This window comes from Microtus pennsylvanicus, chromosome 2, assembly GCF_037038515.1.
Source record: "Microtus pennsylvanicus isolate mMicPen1 chromosome 2, mMicPen1.hap1, whole genome shotgun sequence".
Classification (NCBI taxonomy): Eukaryota; Metazoa; Chordata; class Mammalia; order Rodentia; family Cricetidae; genus Microtus; species Microtus pennsylvanicus.
In genome coordinates, this window is record NC_134580.1 from 57,866,690 (window position 1) to 57,887,085 (window position 20,396).

General features: G+C 37.9%; 1 protein-coding gene and 1 long non-coding RNA gene across 4 annotated transcripts in view; one reads left to right on the forward strand and one right to left on the reverse strand.

Annotated features, from left to right (window-relative positions):
• Emc2 (ER membrane protein complex subunit 2) overlaps window positions 1–3,127 on the reverse strand; it is a 33,039-nt gene extending 29,912 nt beyond the window's left edge. Inside the window, exon 1 of the mRNA XM_075961061.1 lies at window positions 3,036–3,127. Coding sequence (XP_075817176.1) covers window positions 3,036–3,075 — 40 coding nt within the window. The 5' untranslated portion in view covers window positions 3,076–3,127. The remainder of the gene's footprint in view (window positions 1–3,035) is intronic.
• Window positions 3,128–3,287: 160 nt separating this feature from the next.
• Window positions 3,288–20,396, forward strand: part of LOC142843552 (uncharacterized) — a 144,749-nt gene continuing 127,640 nt past the window's right edge. For all 3 annotated transcript variants that reach the window (XR_012909650.1, XR_012909651.1, XR_012909652.1), the window contains exons 1-2: window positions 3,288–3,367; window positions 15,714–15,848. This is a non-coding gene — a long non-coding RNA (uncharacterized LOC142843552). The remainder of the gene's footprint in view (window positions 3,368–15,713; window positions 15,849–20,396) is intronic.

Genomic DNA, 20,396 nt, shown 5'->3' on the forward strand with positions numbered 1-20,396 from the left:
TGCTACTGTGTCTTCTGTACAGAACTCCTTCCTTTACCCCTGCACTTCCTTCATGCCGGTGTGAATTCTGGAACACCAATTACACATTCACTTACATGAATCAGCACATACTCTTTAAAAATTACTCAGTCCCACAAAGTCAGTTATAGGACGATGAAAATTGCCATAGGGCCTAAGGGACAGCGTGGGTACTAAATCAGAAGGAAGAGAAGAATTTCAATGTATTGAAACTTCAGCAGAAGTCTTCTTCCAATGATATACTGCAATGCACTAGTGAAGTGTGCAATCAATCTAGTGTGTTCCAGCATTTGAAAGCAAATAGATACAGAGAACCCACCAAAAGGACAGTATGAAAAGTGTGAAGTGAACCTAGAAGAGTGCTACCAAGAAACAGAGGCAAAGGACTGCAGAGAGATGACTCAGCTGGTAAAGTACTTGCTATAGAAGAATACAAACCTTAGTCCGATCCCTAGAACCCTTGCAAAAAGGTGGACATTACTACACCCTCCCTTAATCTCAGTAATGGGATACAGAAACAGGTAGATAGATACTGGGAGTCAATTGGCCAATCAGTCTAGCTAATGTGTGAGTGCAAGGTGGAGTGGGAGAAGCTGTCTTGAAAAACCGAGAAGAAATCATAGAAAAAATACCTGGCAGAAACTTGTGGCATCTTCAGGCATACCAATACCAAACATGCACACACATACAGAAAAATAAAATCTCAAAATCTTGCATAGAGGAGTGATCTATAATAACATAACATAGATAAATAACATAAAAATATTTGATGGGCACAAGGTCTTCCTAGCACCTTAAAGGAAAAGGAAGGCACAGAAAGCACCTGTCACATCAGTAGACACCGTCTACAAAACAGTCCCTCAATCTACGGCTCAGAGAACATTCCAGAAAAGTGGAGGGAGTGGAAAGACTGAGAGTCAGAGGCCAGGAAGTCGGCTGTAAGACTGTGTTTTCTAGATATGGCATGGAAACCACATCCATAAAATCTCAAAATGTGGTTTCTTATGGGATGAAGGAAAAAAGAAAAAACAGTAACATCAGTAGACAGGGTCCTGTGATGTAGGAAGTAACTTTTGAGCTCGGCTCCCAGAGATTAAAGTTGGAAGCAGGGAGGAGTGAGAGTCAGGAGTGAGACTGTGAGGGAAGAACACTTAGTGAAAGGAATTGCATGTGCTTACCCCTAACACAAGAGCATGGCGAATCAGGCAACTTAGAAAAGACAAGCAGAGTCAGGCCACACAACTGGGACAGGCTGGATGCCACCAGATCCTCCAGCAGTGTGACTTAATACGATCAACCCATAGCTCAACAGTTTTCCTCCTGTTAGGAGCTTACTGACCACTTTAAAATGAGTTCTTCTTTTGCTACTCAACCAATCTGCAAAGCACTAACTATTCCAAATCTAGCTACGGCACAACACTTTAGAATGCCCACAGGACAGCAGCCGTGCTACGTAGTCATGATGCTTGCTGGTAGTGGCAAACCTACTTTTCCTTTGATGGTTCTCATGCTAACAGCTTTTAAAAGCTATACGTCACATAATACCTTCTAATGCCACTTTAAAAAAAATCATGAAATATTTAAAACATTTTTAAAAGCATTGAAAAGAACATCCCCTCACAAATCTACTATACAGCTAAAGGTAGAGTTGGACACAAATCTTTTAAAAATGAATTGGTGGCGCACGCCTTTAATCCCAGCGCAATAAAGCAGAGGCAGGCGGATCCATGTGAGTTCAAGGCCAGCCTGGTCTACAAGAGCTAGTTCCAGGACAGGCTCTAAAACTACAGTGAAACCCTGTCTCAAAAAACATAAATAAATAAATAAATAAATAAATAAATAAATAAATAAATAAATAAATAAATAAAATAAAATAAAAATGAATGCAAGCCTTAACCCTGTCTCGAAAAAAAAATGAATTGATAGGTAGGCTGCTCCATTAAATTGTAAACTCTTTGAGCACCGGGGCTGTATAATAAACTTTTGCCTTGTATAATACTTGAGATTTATTCCGGATCAAACAACAAGTGTAAATTTCACTCTATATGTTAAAGATCCACGAAGCCATTCAGTGGGCAAATTACCTACAGGAGTGCCCTACACCATGCTAACTGCTGGAATACGCACTGTCCACGAACACAAATTCCACGCTTAAAACAAGCTCATTTATTCTCTTAAGAATGACTCCCACCAGCATTTCTGAGAGAGGTAACAGCCCTTACAGAGCTGATCCAAGATTTGAATGTTTTATTTGAAGATTTATTGAAGATCTCCACTCTTGGTGAACCTGACAGGAAAAGCCCATCACCTATGAACACATGCCTCCAAATTAACCAGTTACATTTCCCTTCAGAAAAATGCAGTATTGGCAGAGAATAAGTAGCAAGTTATGTTGTGTGTGCTCTGCGTAGGTTCACGACCCGGTTCTGACAAAAGTAACATATATGTGTGTGTGTGTGTGTGTGTGTGTGTGTGTGTGTGTGTGTGTGTGTGTGTGTGTATGTGTGTGTGTTATATATATACACACACATACATACATATATGTATATATATGTATATATAGTGCATGTGGAAGAATCGTAATTGTTTATGGCGGTTCCACACACCTTTTTACACACTATAACCGTTCTAAATAATTAGCACGGGCCTCACTGAACCTATTTATTTCTTGGCTTCAGACAAGCTTTACTACATGGATTCCACCTCCTCCACGCCTCCCAGAAGCCACAGGAAGTGTGACAGTCGCAGCCCCGGGTCCCTCCTGCTTCCTAGGCAGATGACAGGACTGACGGCGGAGGGAGGCAGAGGGAGGATAGGTGCAGGGACCGGGAGAGGCGAAAGGTACGCCGCCGGGGCCCGGGAAGGAACCCGCCTCAGTGTCCACTCGAGTTGGCCCGTTCAGGGACAGCTGCCCTGCGGAGGACACGGCGCAGGGCGAATCTCTCCGGGACACCGGGCACTTCGGAACCACGTCCCAGGGATTCGGGGCTTCCAGAGCCCTCCCCGCCCGAAATTACCTTCCCAAGTCACGTCGTAACGCTCCGTGACCTTCGCCATCTTCCTAGAACCCGGTGGTGGCGGGAGAGAGGGCGGGGAAACGCAATCGTCACCAGCTGCCGGGCGGTGGCAAATGACGAAACCACGTTCCATTGGTGGACGGAGGAGAGGGGGCGGGATCCACTGTGCCTTTGCACAGCACTCAGGGCGAGAGGGGCGGAGCCAGAGGAACGAGAGTGACAGGGCCGGAGGGGCGGGGCAGGAGGGCAGGGCGGGGCCGGAGGGCAGGACCGGGGGGAGGTGCGCGAGGTGCAGAAAAGGATGCCGGGCTGCGGAGCTGGCTTGGCCAGAGGTAAATTTCTTTTTTCTTTTCTTTTTTCTCCTGAGATATTAACAAATGTGACGTCTTTAGTAGTCGCTCTTCCCTTTCATTTTCCTTTACATAGATGTACTTTTTCTCTTCTTCAGAGACTTCTGAAACAAAGTTCTAGTCAACTATTTGCCCCACTCCCAACTTTCCTCCATACCTAATGGCATTGGCTTTCTATGGGGTTTTAATATTCAACCAAACAGAACAACAGCAGAGTTTTACGAACGATTTGAAGGATAATGTGATAGTCTCCATTTGCATTTTCTGCCCTCGGTGCCAAGGAATTTTATGTTTATAAGACCCAACTTCATGCCTTCATCCATAGTTTTTATTTTCTTTATCCTTCCAGTCACAAGTCTAGATTAAAGTTTCCATAAGAGCACCCAATGTGTATCTACTTATAAAGAATGAATAAAGAGCGGAATAAAGATCCCTGGGCGCCTAAACATTGCCTCTGTTCACACCGAAAATTTGTTTTCATGACACGTTAGACCACTTCTCCTGTAGCAAAGGTGAAATGGCTGTGTTGCGAGCAAGAAATGTGAGGGTCCCCAGCCAAGCATTTAGTATTTCAAGCAATGAGGATATTACACTGTAGAAAGAAGATATATAAGGTTGTGTGTGTGTGTGGGGGGGGATAAAAATACATTGCAAATCGGCTGTAGTTAGAGGTTAGTGAGGAAAAGACCATAGAGTTGAGGCTGGGGTGGGGGTGTTTTTGGTGTTGTTCCCCCAGCCTTATTGAGATATGATTGACAAAACTATTTATTTACAGTGTACAGATTAATTATTTGGGATGATTACCACAAATTTATTAATTCATCCATCACCTCTAGTTGTTACCATGTTGGGAAGTAGAGAACAAGTAACAACTTTTACCAAAATATTAACTATATGATATGATACTATTGTTGACTAAAATCTCCACGCAAGTGTTCACACAGGTATTCCTCCTATAAACAAAAATGTACATCTGTGATCAACAGCTCCCTATTACCAGCCCTTGGGAATTTTTAAGATGACGGGTGACTCAATGCCACCTGCCACCAAAGAGCCATGAAAAGATAGAAAAGACTAGGAAACTTATAAACATGGATTAGATTCTGAAGGAGTTCCTCCTCAGACTAAGAAGCCTTAAAACAAAAAAAAAAAAATTCATTCAAAAAGATAGTAAAAGTTTCAGTTAAATTCATACTAATGCTCTAAAAAGACACTGTGTTATATAGAACACTGTCTCCTACCGTTTCTTCCTCTCCTTCTTGCTCTCCTGCCCAGGCTTGTACTCTCCTCCATCTCCCTGCCCCCTCTTTCTCTCCCTCTCTCCTCTTTCCCTTCTTTTCTCTTTTCTCACGCCTATTCCTGTTGCTGTTGCATCTCCCGAAACTCAAAGGCAGACCTACTTTATAGTATTTGAACACATATAATTACTTCCGCTTTTAGTCTGCCATTAACCAAGTGTCCCACCGTCCCCACCCCTGATTTTTCCATTGACTCAATTATTACCACACTTATTTATGCCCCTCTCCTCTACTTCCATTTAACATCGAACTTGGAACTAGTCTCATGGGGATTGCTCACTGTCTCCTTTATCCACATTAACTTATCAGTACACACAGTTATCATCAGCCCCTCTACTCCCTGAACTAACTGCTGTTTGATAACCATTTTTATAGTCATGTTCTACTCTATTATCACCAGGCAATACTCAACAGGTGCAGTCTAGAGATAAAGCCTGGTACATGGAGCACCAATCTAACAGCCAAAAATAGCACCACAGCTAAACATTAAATTCCTATTAATTTTGTAAATATGTCCACTGAAAGAAGAGAGGAAACTTGAATTAAAATAACAAGTCATAACCAATATTCTAACTCAAGATAGTCATATCCCGGGACATAAACCTAAGTAACATGAAAGACAACTTGATGCCTCCAAAAATTACTAACCTCACTGAAATGACTCCCAGTTAAAATGTCTTCCATAAAGGTTCAGATGCAGAATGTAAAGGACTTTTATTATAGTAAAAACAGCTTGCAAAGGACTTAAATATTACTTAAGAGGACACAGATAGCAAAATGAAATGAGGGAGTCAATCCATATTGTCAAAATTCAATTTAATAAAGAGATAAAAATACTGGAAATAAAACCAAAATGATGATGAAAATGGAAAATAAAATAGGTAGGTCAAATTAAAAGTTCAGTGGAAAACCTCACTAATTGAATGGATGTTATTGAATATGTCATACATGAAGATATGAAGACAGAAGAGAAGCATTGGATGATCCAGTTAAGACAGATGAAAATTTTTGAATCTATGAACAGAATATGGCAAAAACTATGACTAAACCTACATACTCTAAATATAAAAGAATAAATATTTCATTCAATATTCAAATATTCATTCAAATATTCAAAAAATATTTTAATGATGTCACAGAAGATATTGTCTCAAATATAGGGAAAGGAGTCCTATCTGAATACAAGAGGCACACAAAATAAATAAGCAGGACCAGAAAAAAATCCAACCCACATTACATATTATATTTAAAAGCCCTAAATATACAGAACAAAGTGTATGTTGAGAAATGCAAAGAGAAGACTCTAGTCACATACAAAGGCAACCAGTCAGAATAACTTCTGGCTTGCCACTTCAAACTCAAGAAGGGCTGATATCTCTTAGACTTCGATGGATATAATTGCAAACTCACTCTAATATACCGAGCAAATATCTGCCATAAGTTATGGTGAAATGAAAACTTTTTATGATAAAAGCAAGCTAAAGGAATTATTGGCCACTAAAGTTGCCCAGCATAGGATATTGGAAGGAATACTTCGGTCTGAAAAAAAAAAGATAAGCACAATAAAGAGATTACAGGAGGAAAAATTACTACTGCAACATTTATTAAACAGAAGAGTAAAAAATTCTCAAACACAGAAGATTAACAAAATAACAGGGAACAAAACACACCTTTCAATAGAAACTCTAAAATTCAGTGTTTCAATTGACACATTAAAAAAATACAGACTAGCAGAGTAAAACAATTTATCACTAAATATAACACTATACTAGGCTAAAAGGATGCAAAACATGAACAGAAAAACAAATAAAACCAGAACAAACGGATGTTCCTATTCTAATGTCTGCAAAATAGATTTCAAACCAATCCCTGTCATGAGATAATGCAGGTGTGTTAGTGTTCTGTTCCTGTGAAGGACACCATGACCATGACAACTCTTATGACCATGGTGTATTTACTGTTCCAGTGGTTTAGCTCATTACCATCATGGTAGAGAACATCATGGCACATAATCAGGCATGGCACCGGAAGTAGCTGAGAGTTCTACATCCAGGTTCACAGGCAGAAGGAAGAGAGAGCCCCTAGGCATGGCTTGGACTGTTGAAACCTCAAAGCCAAGCTGCAGTGACACACTTCCTCCAACAGTCCACAACTACCCAACAAGGCCAGACCTCCTGGTCCTTCTCAAGTAGTACCACTCCAAGAGGACTAAGAATTCAAATATATGAGCCAATGGGGCTCATTTTTATTTGAACCATCTTCGCTGCCATTGGCTCTCCCATGTAGACAGTGCCTCTCCAGAACTCCTTCCGGTCTTAGTACCAAGACGACTCCTAAAAGTGCTATTACATTCTGATGCTTCTTAAATTCATGAATTTTCCAATACCCAGTGGTATTCATTGATGTATTCACTTAGAATAGTAGCTAATACGTACTCACTGGTGTATATCCCAACCAGAACTACTTAATATCTCCTCCCTCACCCACCATGGTATTCCTCATCATAGTTGATTGATCACTTGCTTGCAGAAGCTAACTGATAGTTGACCAGAGGAAATATGCTTAATTCCTTTCTTTGATGTTTCTCCCATATTTATTTTGTCAGCCAAATCCAAATATTCCCTCAGGTTGACTTTTTAAATGCTTTGGCCTTCATTTAAGCCATCACTGTCTTTTGCCTGAGTAACAGACATCCAGCCAACTTAGTTTGACATACAACACCAGATCCCAAATGTTCTTTTCTTGAAGTCCTTAACAAATACTCTTTTGTGGCAATAAAACTATGCTCCAAAGGTTTTATGTGGTCATATGGGACTTTGCCCATTGTTACGTGCCGCTTTTCTCTTCCTGTTTTATCTCTTTTCACTAGACACCAGCCATTCTTACCCGATTAATTACATAAAGATGCCTTGGACCTGTCATTTGCAAGTCTTTTCCTAAAACTGTCCAGAGCTTCTGGAAACTATCTTTTGTGATTCAGATCTCATTTTTAAGTGCATGTACCTATAACGAGGCCTTTCTTGACCACCCCACGAAAAAATAGTTTCTAGTTAATGACTGTCATAAAAAAACTTCAGTATTTAATTTTTTCTCATCTATTACACACTTTCTTATTTTCTACTGCAAAGGGATGATAGCTCATACTTAAAATATTCTAATGAACATTGTATTTTCTTATTGCAGACACTAAATAAAACAGTATTCCCAAATTCTTACTACTAAGAGTACCAAAGTTGGGTTATTTATGTTGAGGTTATAGTCATGCTTTGCTAGATGACATATTCAAGTTGAAATACCTGTGATATATACAGTGTGTGTGTCTCTGTGTGTGTGTGTGTGTGAGAGAGAGAGAGAGAGAGAAAGAGAGAGAGATGAAAGTAGAAAGACTATGGAAAGGATGGAAAGGTTCGAAAGGGAGAACAACAGAGGATAGTAGGTTTTCTTTAATATTTAGAATAGAGATTTATATCTATATATAGATATACATGTCATCTTATATATGTCATGGAAACATAAAAGTACACTATGCCTAGAAAGGAATCAGTAGTAGAGACAAGGAATAGGAGTTGTGAAATGAATATGAACAAATTCTACGTGTGCATGAAAATATAACACAACCTCTTACTATGTATAACATAATAATTAGTAAATAATGAGTAATACATATTCAAGGGAAATTTTTTTTACAAATAATATTCCTTTAAGTAAGGAATAGATTGTTATAGTCTATAGTATTTAGCATATCTATTAAATTTGATTTACTTAGGCACACTCAGAAAAAAATCACAGCAATAACAATAATTTCTATATCCCAAAATATTCTATTAATGTGCTAAACTACAAAGAGAAAATTTTTTGTTCTACAGATAAGATTGTAATCCTTAAGGTACAGACATGGCCTTCCTTCAATATTCTCAAAAATTTGGATCCTACTATCTCACTATTTGAAAATGAGTTTTCATTTAGTTATGTTAGCATACTGAATTTACCTGACTATACACTGGCCCATATGGTGATAAATATGAATAAAATATCTAAGAATCTAAATACTGAATTATAATACTACCCACAGTATGAGTCAATGTGTCATCATGATGTGAGATACTAGCTTACTTGGTTGTATCAACATCACGAAAAATGACCAATGATTGCAATCTGCATTATTCCTTTTAGAGAAAGCTGTATGATGGAGGAAGGTCATTGGCTAATAAAGGAACTGCCTTGGCCCATTTCATTGGTTAGAAGATAGATGGGAGGAGTAGACAGAACAAAACGCTGGGAGGAAGAGGAAGTGAGCTCAGACTCGACAGCTCTCCTCTTGGGAGCACACGCCTCAGAGAGACGCCATGCTCCCCACTCCAGGGAAGATGCACGCTATGAAGCTCCTACCCAGGATGGACTTACGCTAGAATCTTCCCGGTAAGACCAGTGCTATACAGATGATAAGAAATGGGCTAGTCCAGGTGCGAGAGTTAGCCTAGAAGAGGCTAGGTAGAAATGAGCCAAGCAGTGTTTAAATGAATACAGTTTGTGTGTTGTTATTTCAGGGCAAAAGCTAGCCGAGCAGGCGGCTGGGGTGTTGGGGACACAGCCCCGCCGCCGCTCCATATCACTACAAATGGCGCCCACGTGGACAACTGAGTCCACAGAAAGCCTGAGACAGCTTGGGAAGTAATTCTAGAACAAAATGACAGCTTTGTGCATGGTTTCTTGGTAGCAGCACTCTCTCGGGTCTACACTGCTTGCTAGAGGCAAGCAAGCACTCTCTTCTAAGAGAGGCTTCCTGACTCAGCTTTAGCTGCAAAGCCTGCAGCTCATTAAGAGGTCCTGCCACGAAACACTTAAACGGTGTTGACGAAAAGCTGAACACATGCTTTTCGGTTTTCAGCCATAGCAGGAAAAAAGCTGCGCCGTTTAAAAATGCCGGCTTTCTGGGCTGTCCTGCCAGGGCAAACTCTGACTCTTTTACGCAGGCAGTTCATGCGGTTTGCAAGCATAGGCTGCTGAAGCTCACTTGCTGGCAGGGACCTTGAAACGCCATGAGGCTGGAAAGCTAAGGAATGGGCTACATCTAGCCGGCAAAGCCACGCCTTTAATCCTACTGAGATTGCTTGGTAAATTAAAGACTCATGTGGTCAAAAAACAGAGAGATATACAGTAAAGAGAGATTCAAAGACAATGAAAATTTCTAAATGGTTTACAGTGTGTTGAAAATATATGCAGACTAAAAGTTCAAGTTCTTAAAGTAAAAACAAAAATAAGGAAGAAAGAGAGTAGTTGGGTGTGGTAGCACACGCCTTTAATCCAGTGCCTAAAAGGCAGAGACAAACAGACCTCTGTGAGTTCAAGGTGTAGTAGCAAACACCTTTAATCCCAATGCCTGGGAGGCAGAGACAGGCAGATCTCTGAGAGTTCAAAGACAGCCTGGTCTACAGGGTTATTCCAGGTCAAATATATACGCTCAAAAAACAAAAAGTTAACCTATGAATGTCACAGCTTAGATTCTTAAGCGCCTAGTGATTTAAAGGCGCAAATCAAAAGTGCTCCTGGATAGTAAAAAATTGTAGATTCACAATAGGACAGATTCAGACCACTAAATGAGTCACACTGTTGGATGAATGTACGTAGGCTTGAGAGAGAGATGAAAAAGAATATAGAGTATAAAGTTGATGATTTAAAAAAAAGAGGTAAAGTCTTTAAAGAGACAGAGTACAGTTAGTTAAGAGATTAAAAGAAATAAAGAAAAATAAGCCACGTAAAAATGGAAAATTCACAGAGAGTCTGGATTATGTACATTGTGTTTTCTTTAAAATTTTTGACTGTGAAGGAGCTAAGTACAGAGAGACATTTCATTATATGGGCTGCCAAGTGGAACCAGAACGGATATCATGAGGGTATGATTTCAGAATTTGGATCTAAGGATATGATACTTTGGAAAAGAGATTCTTCTTTTGTTTTCACAGAGGATCAGACCTTGTGGATTGCATTTATTCCGATATGGTATGATGGACCACGCCCTCCTGAAGGGTTGTTGTGAACATCTTCAGAAAATTGCTTTGCTCAACTGCCAACTGAGATGACCCTGGCACACAGGTTATACCATGAAAGACCTAATTAACGACGCCCCCATTCGGCAGGAAGCAGTTTGGAGAGAAAAAACTGCACCCATGTTCCCAAATATGGTTTATAAACATTCTTTAACATTTAAAGGGGGAAATGATATAGGTATGAATAATTTGCATTGGTATGGATTTTAAGGTCAATTTTGTCATATGTATATGCATATTTCTGCTATTGATTAAGATATTGTGATTGTGTAGTTCATTAAAAAATGTAATGTATAATTAAGAAATATAGATTAGTGGATAATCATCAGTAAAAGTCAAGCTTGTAGTCATGTTAGTTAGATTTTCTAGATATATAGAGATACATTTCAGTTAGATAGACATTCTTCATATCTTTCAAAGACTGCAGAATATGGCCTTTAATGTTTCAATAACTTAGGACTTTTCATGACAATGAGACACTCTGCTCCTGGCAGCACCAATCTACTTCAAGAGGAAGATGGGCATCGAAGAGGATCCTTATGGAGTTTGATAGTCATTTGGGTAAGAAACTGCTCTTGCCTGGACTATTGCATAAACTGGACACAGAGAACCCGCAGAGAGAGGACTACTGAACTTGCCTAAGGTGAGATGATCTTTCGGGGTTCCTGATTCATGAAAGAGTCTGCGAGACATTCTGCAGGACACAACAGATAGTGACTGAACTGACTTTGAATTTTCCTGCTTTATGGAAATGTCTGCTGGATACCATGGGCCTGAAGGCTGAAGATGGATGCCCCAACGGTACAGAGGAACTTTGGGTGACTGTCCAGGCAGCGAGATGTCTGTCATTTCTAGAGTTTTAAAAGTTGCATTTTTCTTGTTTGCTTAGGTAGTATTGTATCTTTCTGGAGTCTTTGATGGAGTTAAGAATAGTTAGTTATAGTTATAGTTTTCCTTAGTTATGATAAAGATTATTGTAACTTTTACTTGATAACTGTTTTGTTATATGTAATTTTGCTATGTTAAAGTTAAAGCCTTTTTTTTTTTGTTTAAACCGATAAAGGGGAAATGATGGAGGAAGGTCATTGGCTAATAAAGGAACTGCCTTGGCCCATTTCATTGGTTAGAAGATAGGTGGGAGGAGTAGACAGAACAAAACGCTGGGAGGAAGAGGAAGTGAGCTCAGACTCGACAGCTCTCCTCTTGGGAGCACACGCCTCAGAGAGACGCCATGCTCCCCGCTCCAGGGAAGATGCACGCTATGAAGCTCCGACCCAGGATGGACTTATGCTAGAATCTTCCCGGTAAGACCAGTGCTATACAGATGATAAGAAATGGGCTAGTCCAGGTGCGAGAGTTAGCCTAGAAGAGGCTAGGTAGAAATGAGCCAAGCAGTGTTTAAATGAATACAGTTTGTGTGTTGTTATTTCAGGGCAAAAGGTAGCCGAGCAGGCGGCTGGGGTGTTGGGGACACAGCCCCGCCGCCGCTCCATATCACTACAGCTGTATTGATTTTGCTTTTTATCTCTAGATTATTTCAAGTATTCAGATGAAAATGAATCAGAATGAAGTAGGATCAGACAAGAATAACATTGAATGTGTTCACATTCTTTGAAATGGGCTAACCTTTCATATTAGTTATCAAACTGGATCCAAAGAGTTTTAGAATACACTATTTAATCAATTTGCTATCTCCAAACATTATGTAAGACTAAAACAACTTTTTAAAACTTAATAGTCTTTATGGCATCCATTCAACATTCATTATTTAATATCATTATTTAATAGTACAAAGCACAATACTGTGCTAATTGATTTTGTGGTACTCAGCCTCCTCCTCAAATTATGTATTTAGAATCTATTGATTGATATGTTCTTCTTAGTCACAGTGAATTAAAGTCCCTCATGTAGTGCAGCACAATATATTTGCCAGAACAATTATCTATCAGAGTAAACTGGTCTCACTAAAATATCATATACAGATTGACCATGATTTTATAGTCATGATATAAGTTTTAATTAGTAGATCATAACCACAATCTATATTTATTTAAAATCACAATCCATTTTGCATTTAAGAGAACAATTACTACTTGATCTTCATTTCATATCAATAGATTTGACACATAATGTTTGGAAGGAACTTCCCTTAGAGCTTAAATTTCCAAAAGTCAAATGGGCATGGAATTGTTAGAAGAATATATGGTACGTTGTTTTTATTACATTTTTAAAGGATTGTGTATAATTTAATATTACCATTTAAACAGAAAAGCCCAACTCCCTTTTCTGGCAAAACTATAACATTTTGGTCAATTTTAACTTTTTCATGTTTTCTCCCATTTACACTGTGTGTAGATTTAAATGCACACGACATAGATGTCATATCATTACTTCAGAAATAAAGGAGAGTCTCTAGGAATGGTTTCCAGTGAGGTCATGTCAGTCTTTTTCCTGTAAAGTTCATACTAGTGATCAGCCCTCTGTGCCACAGTTGTAAGGGTGAGGAGGAAAGAACGTCCAGAAAGAATACACCCAGAAACCTCCCCCACATCGCTCATAAATTGGAGCTGCTTCTTCTCTGAGATTTATAACCATACTTGAGTCTTCTTTTTCTAACAATTTTTGTTTAATTTGCCCATAGTGAATATTCTATTCAGAGACATTCATACATCTGTGTAAATCTAACAGTCCTTGTGTAAAAATTTATATTCATAAATATCCATGTTGAATACTAAATATCCAAGAGTCCCTCGGTATTAGTCCTATGACCTGGTGGTCCCTGGAGAAACTCTAGACTCTACTTTGCAGAATAAAACCATAACTTCTTAACTTGATAAATGTTCATAAAAGTACTATTTCAGTAAGCATTAAATATTTGTCTCTACATATGCTAATAATTATGTGTTATTCTGTTACAGATGTAATTTTCCTTTTGCAACAGCCCCTATTTTTAATGGCATGATAGTAGCATGCATTATACCTACAAGTGACTAAATCATTCTCTAAGAGCTATAATTGTGAGCTGTCCACCATGGCCACTAATCACAAACCGCTTACTTTATTGGCTATCCTTTTCTTTCACTAATCATACTTTTGCCTAAGATTAGCTTAAAAGCCAAATAGCCACACTGAGCATAAAGTCTCGTAGTTCAGTTCATAAATCATATGCCATTTTACACATAATAGAGCAGTACTTAGTCAACCCCATAGATTCATTTAGGTAAAAGGCCAATGTCTTGGCAGAGTGTTTCCAGAAAGTGTGTGCTCCTTCTAAGTTCAATTCATTAACACCATGATACTTCACCACCTACTCCCCTGAGGAAACATCATGTTCTCTACTTTTAGACGCTTTCCTGCAACATAATTTTTACTTAATAATATTTATCATAAAAATATAAGGAACAACATAAATGTGTTTTAAATGCTACAACTTAATTCATCTTGTAACCATTTCACTATAAATTAGTTTGCTGATATAATATTGTAGTTTCCTTTTGTTCTTTGTATTTCTGGAATATGTTAATATTTTGAATCTTTTTTGAGTTCCTATTTTCTATTTTCATTGATTTTTATTGAGCTTTACATTTTTCTTTGCTCCCTTCTCTGCCTCAACCCTCTCCCAAGGTTCTCTATGCTCCTAGTTTACTCAAGAGATCTTGTCTTTTTCTACTACCCAAGTAGATTAGATCTATGTATGTCACTCTTAGGGTCCTCATTGTTGTCTGTGTTTTCTGGGATTCTGATTTGTGGACTAGAACAGTTGTCCATCGAAGAAGAGGAGATAATATGAGAAGTACTTCGGGTTACATAAATTTTTAGTAATGGCAATATTTTGAGATTTGCTCATCCAGAGGACATGGGATTGAATCCCAGAACTCACATGGTGGTTCACAACTGTCTATAACTCCAGCTCCTGGGGATCTGACACTGTCTTCTTGACTCTCTAGCCATCAGCATACAATCTAATCATGAAAAAGCATCAAACAAACTCAAATAGGGAATCATCCTTGAAAAACTAGTAGCAAGTAGTATCATGGGTGTCACTTGAGTTCCTCAAATATTTTAGGTGGAGTTGGTCTTAAACATGTCAACAGATTCTAATGCTGTATATTTGGTGAACTCAAGATTGTAGACTTCTATTTATTAACTAGTTTATATTAACTCATTACCAACTCTGCATATTATTCCAAATGTGTACAGCACCTTTAAATTTTGAGTAGTAGCAATGGCTCGTCAACATACTAGTCTTCTACAGATCTTGTAGCTATAGAAATTTAGTGAATAGAGCAATGTGTTTGCTGAGCCCTAGTTTCTTGAAATGTCAAATCGTCATGGTGACACTTGTTAATTATGACAAGAATTATGAGTATCAAGCATTCCTCATTCTGTCTGGCAATATTTTGTTTCTGTTTTATATTTTTAGATGCTTTTTGAGGCAAGATGTTAAGTATGTAGTCCAGGCTAGCATCAAAGTCTCAGTTCTCCCTCCCTGGCTTCTCAGATGCTGAGGTCACAATTATGCACAGTTACACTGAGCTCAATGACAATATTTTAAATATTAGATACTAGTTGTTGAGGATTTCTGTAACATCAACTTCCTCGGTTGCTTCATTCGCCAACTCTACAGTATAGATAAAGGACAAGGTAGAAGAGGCTAAATACACTTCCTCTCCCCAGACATACTTATTCTGTTGTCTTGAAAGTATTACTTACTTAAGTTTTTCACCAAACTTTAAATTCTTCTTGTCATTGGCATGTTCAACACTTAAGCTCAGAGGCTCAGTGAGTATTTGTGGAAAACCAGAAGCTCCATCCAAATATTGTTTACCAATTTGAGAACATTTTGAATTAGTGGGATTATAAGGAATAGGGTGTAGAAAGAAAAGAATGAAAAGATTTGTCATCTTTTTGGTTATTTTTCGGTAATAACCACTATTTGCCTCACTTCACTGTCTCTGAAAATTGCTATTTTTAACACCATAGGATTATAAGGATTCACTAGACAACTCCTGAAAACGGACTAAATCCAACTCTCACAGAAAACAGTGCCAGCTTCCATCTGGAATCGCGTCACAGCACGCTCTTGGCAATGCTGACAAAATCTCTACATGACATTTGGTAGGTAAACTGGGGCGATATGAAATGGCAAGTCACCTTTTTCCAAGGTGGAAATAACTAGAATGGCCTTTTCTGCATAACACTTCCAGATAAATGGACTTGGTTCTTATTCTTACTTTCTGTATCTTTAAAGAAAGAAGGCACTGTGTGTGTTGGCACATGGTTCCCAGCTGGGGCTTATTTAAGATTTTTTTCTCTTTTCTCAGTAAATCTCTGAAGGAGCGAGCATATTAGAAAGCACGAGCTACTGTAGCTGTGTTTATTTTAGAGACATGTTTGGAGAAGGATTGCTCTAGGCTGATCTAAGAAGAAAAATAAAATTAGGCTTCAAGTATCTCATGAGACAAACTTGTAGAAGATTTGATTTGAACATAGCTCTTGTCTCATAAATTTGACAAAATTCAGCTTCTTAAATTTTACCCTGAAGCAGAAAAAATGCCTTACACATTTTTCATAAATGTAAAAATGGCTTCAGTAACAAATGGTGAACATGCATAAAGCATTTTTATTGGAATACGAGCAGAAGATACTGTTATCGCTATAAGTAGGGGTGTTGTTAGCAAATGCCAAAAGACAATAAAATTCAGCAATAGTGTTTCTACTTTAAATTTTGCTTATTTTAAGAAACTGGGATAAATTACGGCAGCTCATGGGAAAGCAGAACCATTAAAATTAGAAGATGGAAAAGTTTAAATCAATGATATGAGCTAAGCTAGACACTTGATGATACAGGAAACTCCCATGAGAATCCTGCCTGCATGTGGTGCCTGTTGTAATAATTCAAATTTCTGTCTGCTTCTATCACTACAATTCTATACTTTCTCTTATTTATACTCTAATGTTTTAATCTCATTAATATCCTTATGTGAAAAAAGGTGCCTTACTATTCTCTATTTAGTCAAATTTTCCAATATTAGTGTTAAAAAGAAATGTAATATTCTGTTATAAAACAATTTTGTAGGTAAATTTCCCAACTAAACTCCTACATCCAAATAAGATAGTAAAGCAAGGAATATGTTTGTATAGGAATAAAAATTGGAAATACTGTAAATTATCAATCCTTCAATACTATAATCTCTCAAAGTTACTTACACTTTTATTACATTGTGGGGTTGGTTTTACTTTATCAGAATTCTCTAAAAATATATTGGACTCTATTGCAATGAATAACATATACAATCAAACTTTTGAAAAATATTTCGATATATTGTTTGTAGTAATTAAGAAATTCCATAATTTATCTTTAGGGGATAATTTAATAGTCTGAAATTGTATTTATCAATAGAGCCCAACTCAATATGAGTAAAAGGTGTGAGAAATCAGTTTGGTACTGTATAGCTTTATGTTGTGAATTAGTCTCACAAGTTTTAGTTTGGTTCATTAATAGACTAATAATTTGTCCTAAGTTTCTACATTCTATAAAATAATGGAAAATGAAAGGATGAGGCTATCATTTTTGAGAAGTGTTAATGATAATAGTTAAATATTTGTTGACTATCAAGAACTAAATTTGGTTTATCACATATGAAAATAGTTATAATTGGCAGCATATTATCAATGAATAAATACTGAAATGTCAACACAGACAAGACTATCAACAATAAGATGCATGCTAAGCACATTTAAATGAAAAACAGCAGTTCAACTAGAGTGCAACGGTCTGATTTTAAAAGTAGTTCTCTGCCTTTTCAGATCATAGTCATTTAAAATTAAGCTATATAAAACTAACTTAAGTAGAAAATTTATTGAAGCTAGAAAAAGACTTTTTTTTACAATTGAGAGAAAAGGGTGTATTCATTTAAACAAAATAAAAATATTTGCTGGAAAACTTGAATGCTCAGCTTCTGAAGGATATCCTTTATTTACCAGTGGACAAATATATAAAGAGAGTTCTTTCTGAAGAAGTGTCATTAAAAAAAAATAGACACCCTAGTGGAATTATATTCATGCAAGTAAAAACTGAGCAAGCACATAGTAGAAATATGGGTACACAATATTTTTTTTTCTTCAAGACAGGGTTTCTCTGTGGTTTTGGAGCCTGTCCTGGAACTAGCTCTTGTAGGCCAGGCTGGTCTTGAACTCACAGAGATCCGCCTGCCTCTGCCTCCCGAGTGCTGGGATTAAAGGCGTGCGCCACCACCGCCCGGCTGGGTACACAATATTTAACCACAATTACTGCCTGTCGGAAACTCTTCCGCTGGTTTGGGTTCTCAGTTGCAGCTGCTGTGCCCCAACACTGCTGTTCTAGATTCAAGATCCAAGCTGTTCAAAATTCTGAATCTTGAAACCTTGGCTCAACTTCTGGCATTCTTGGTATTTAAAAACATAAGCTCCTATAAGTCTGACTGTCTTATTGGATGGAAGGCAATCTTCCTCACATTGGAAGATTCTCAAGAAAATTAAATGTGGAAATGTCTGAAAGTGTAGCGCAGTAGTTAAAGTGGTTAACTTCCCTGGTTAAAGTGATCACTGTAATGAAGTCATCATTCCTTGGACTCTTCCTATTTTTTTCCCATTATTATTCTGTTCTGGTACAAACTCTGTAATGTTTGCTTAGTGAGAGTTAAATACATGGCTGGTGAGGATTAAAAAATAGTATCTCAGAAGGATCCTTTTCAGCTATACTTTACCAATCTATATACTTTGTCAAATATATAGACAGTTTTCTTTAATATTCATCCAGAGACCAAAGAAGCCCCAACATTTCCATAAATTTATAAAACATTGAGGAAACCCATGAAAAATTCAAGTGTGGTGGGGTTATAGTCACACCTGTGTTTTCCATCTCTTCCTAAACGTAACCAAAAATATTACCTCTTTAACCTATAAAAATACCAGTGATAAATCTTACTAATATACAAATGTTTTTTCTTTTGTCTTTATGTTTAGGATTTCCTCTTAATGTTCTTAATGATAAAAACCATGATACAAGTGTCGAATAATGCAACTTTAATTCTTTTAATTATTTACAACTTCAAAAGGAAGTAAAGGCAATTATCAATGAATGGGCATAAGCAGTTTCTCCAGGGCAGCAGACATGCTAGTCCAGGTATTTTGCATTTTAGGATCAGCTCTTCCATCTCCCTAGTCTTGTTCCTTGTTGCTTATAAGTGGGAATGTAAGAAACGGCCTCACACACGTGGAAATACAAATGTAATTTTAATCCTTTAATAATAAGCAAAACAGTAATGGTAGGAATGTGAACTTCTGGAAGATGAACTTGGACCCTGGGTCTTTTATCATACCAATGGCAACCAAGATGAAATCCACAAGGGACAACCCACTTCATCAGGGACTCATTGTGTCCTGAAATATTGGTCGGTTTTGGTAATGTCTGTAGAAGGAAACACAGGACTGGGTGGTTTCCTGTGACACCCTTGATTTAAAATCCCAGTGCGCACACATGAAGAAAGTAATTCAAGAGTGAGAAGAGAGATGTGCATTTTTTTTTTTTTTTTTGGTTTTTCGAGACAGGGTTTCTCTGTGGTTTTGGAGCCTGTCCTGGAACTAGCTCTTGTAGACCAGGCTGGTCTCGAACTCACAGAGATCCGCCTGCCTCTGCCTCCCGAGTGCTGGGATTAAAGGCGTGCGCCACCACCGCCCGGCCTAGAGAGATGTGCATTTTGTGCTATATGTTTTATGCTTTGTCACCTCATTTAGAATTCCCATCAATCATTTCATATTTATTTATTCTTCACTTTGTTAAGGAATTCAGCTAGAGATGGAAAGAAACCACTTTTGTCAAATTACTGTGTCAAAGGAGCTTAAACAGCAAACTTATTACTCAATGTTTCTCTTTCCTGTGAACTGTTTTCTTCTCACGGTCGCTACTATAAAAGTATTAGATCAGATCACACATCCTTGTTAACCCTGTCAACACAAATACACATACGCACAAACACACACACACAATCACCCACACACACCTATGCACACACAGGCACACACATTCACATACAAGGGCATACAAACATACATACATACATATACATACACAGGCACGTGCATACAAGGGTACATACATATATACATACATATACACATAGGCACACACTCACTTTGACACATATACATATGTACATATGCACACATATATGCCCACACATATTTGATTAGATCAGTTCTAGACACTTCTCTCAAAAACAGGCCACTCATATCCTCTTTTCCAACCACTAATTTAAGACTCAGAAATTCTACAACTCGAGGGTGTCCTGGAAGATCATATAAATGTTGTCTTGGAATGGCTGTGTTGGACTTCTGTGGTGACACACAGAACAATCTGCTCTTCAGAGAAACAGTAATGACCCAGGTACAGAGGTGAAGAGGGTTTCTACAGAGAAACTGAACAGGGGAAGTAGTAATGCTGAATCTTGATGGTACTCCATGTTATTGTTCCAGCCTCATGCAACCTTTGCTTAAGATTTTCTTCTGTGATTGACCAGGTTGAGTCTTTTTCTGTTTCTTACAACCAATGGCTAAGGTACCATTTGAGATAATTCTTATGCCATTAGAAAATGGTTTTATTTTTGAGATTATAATATAATGATA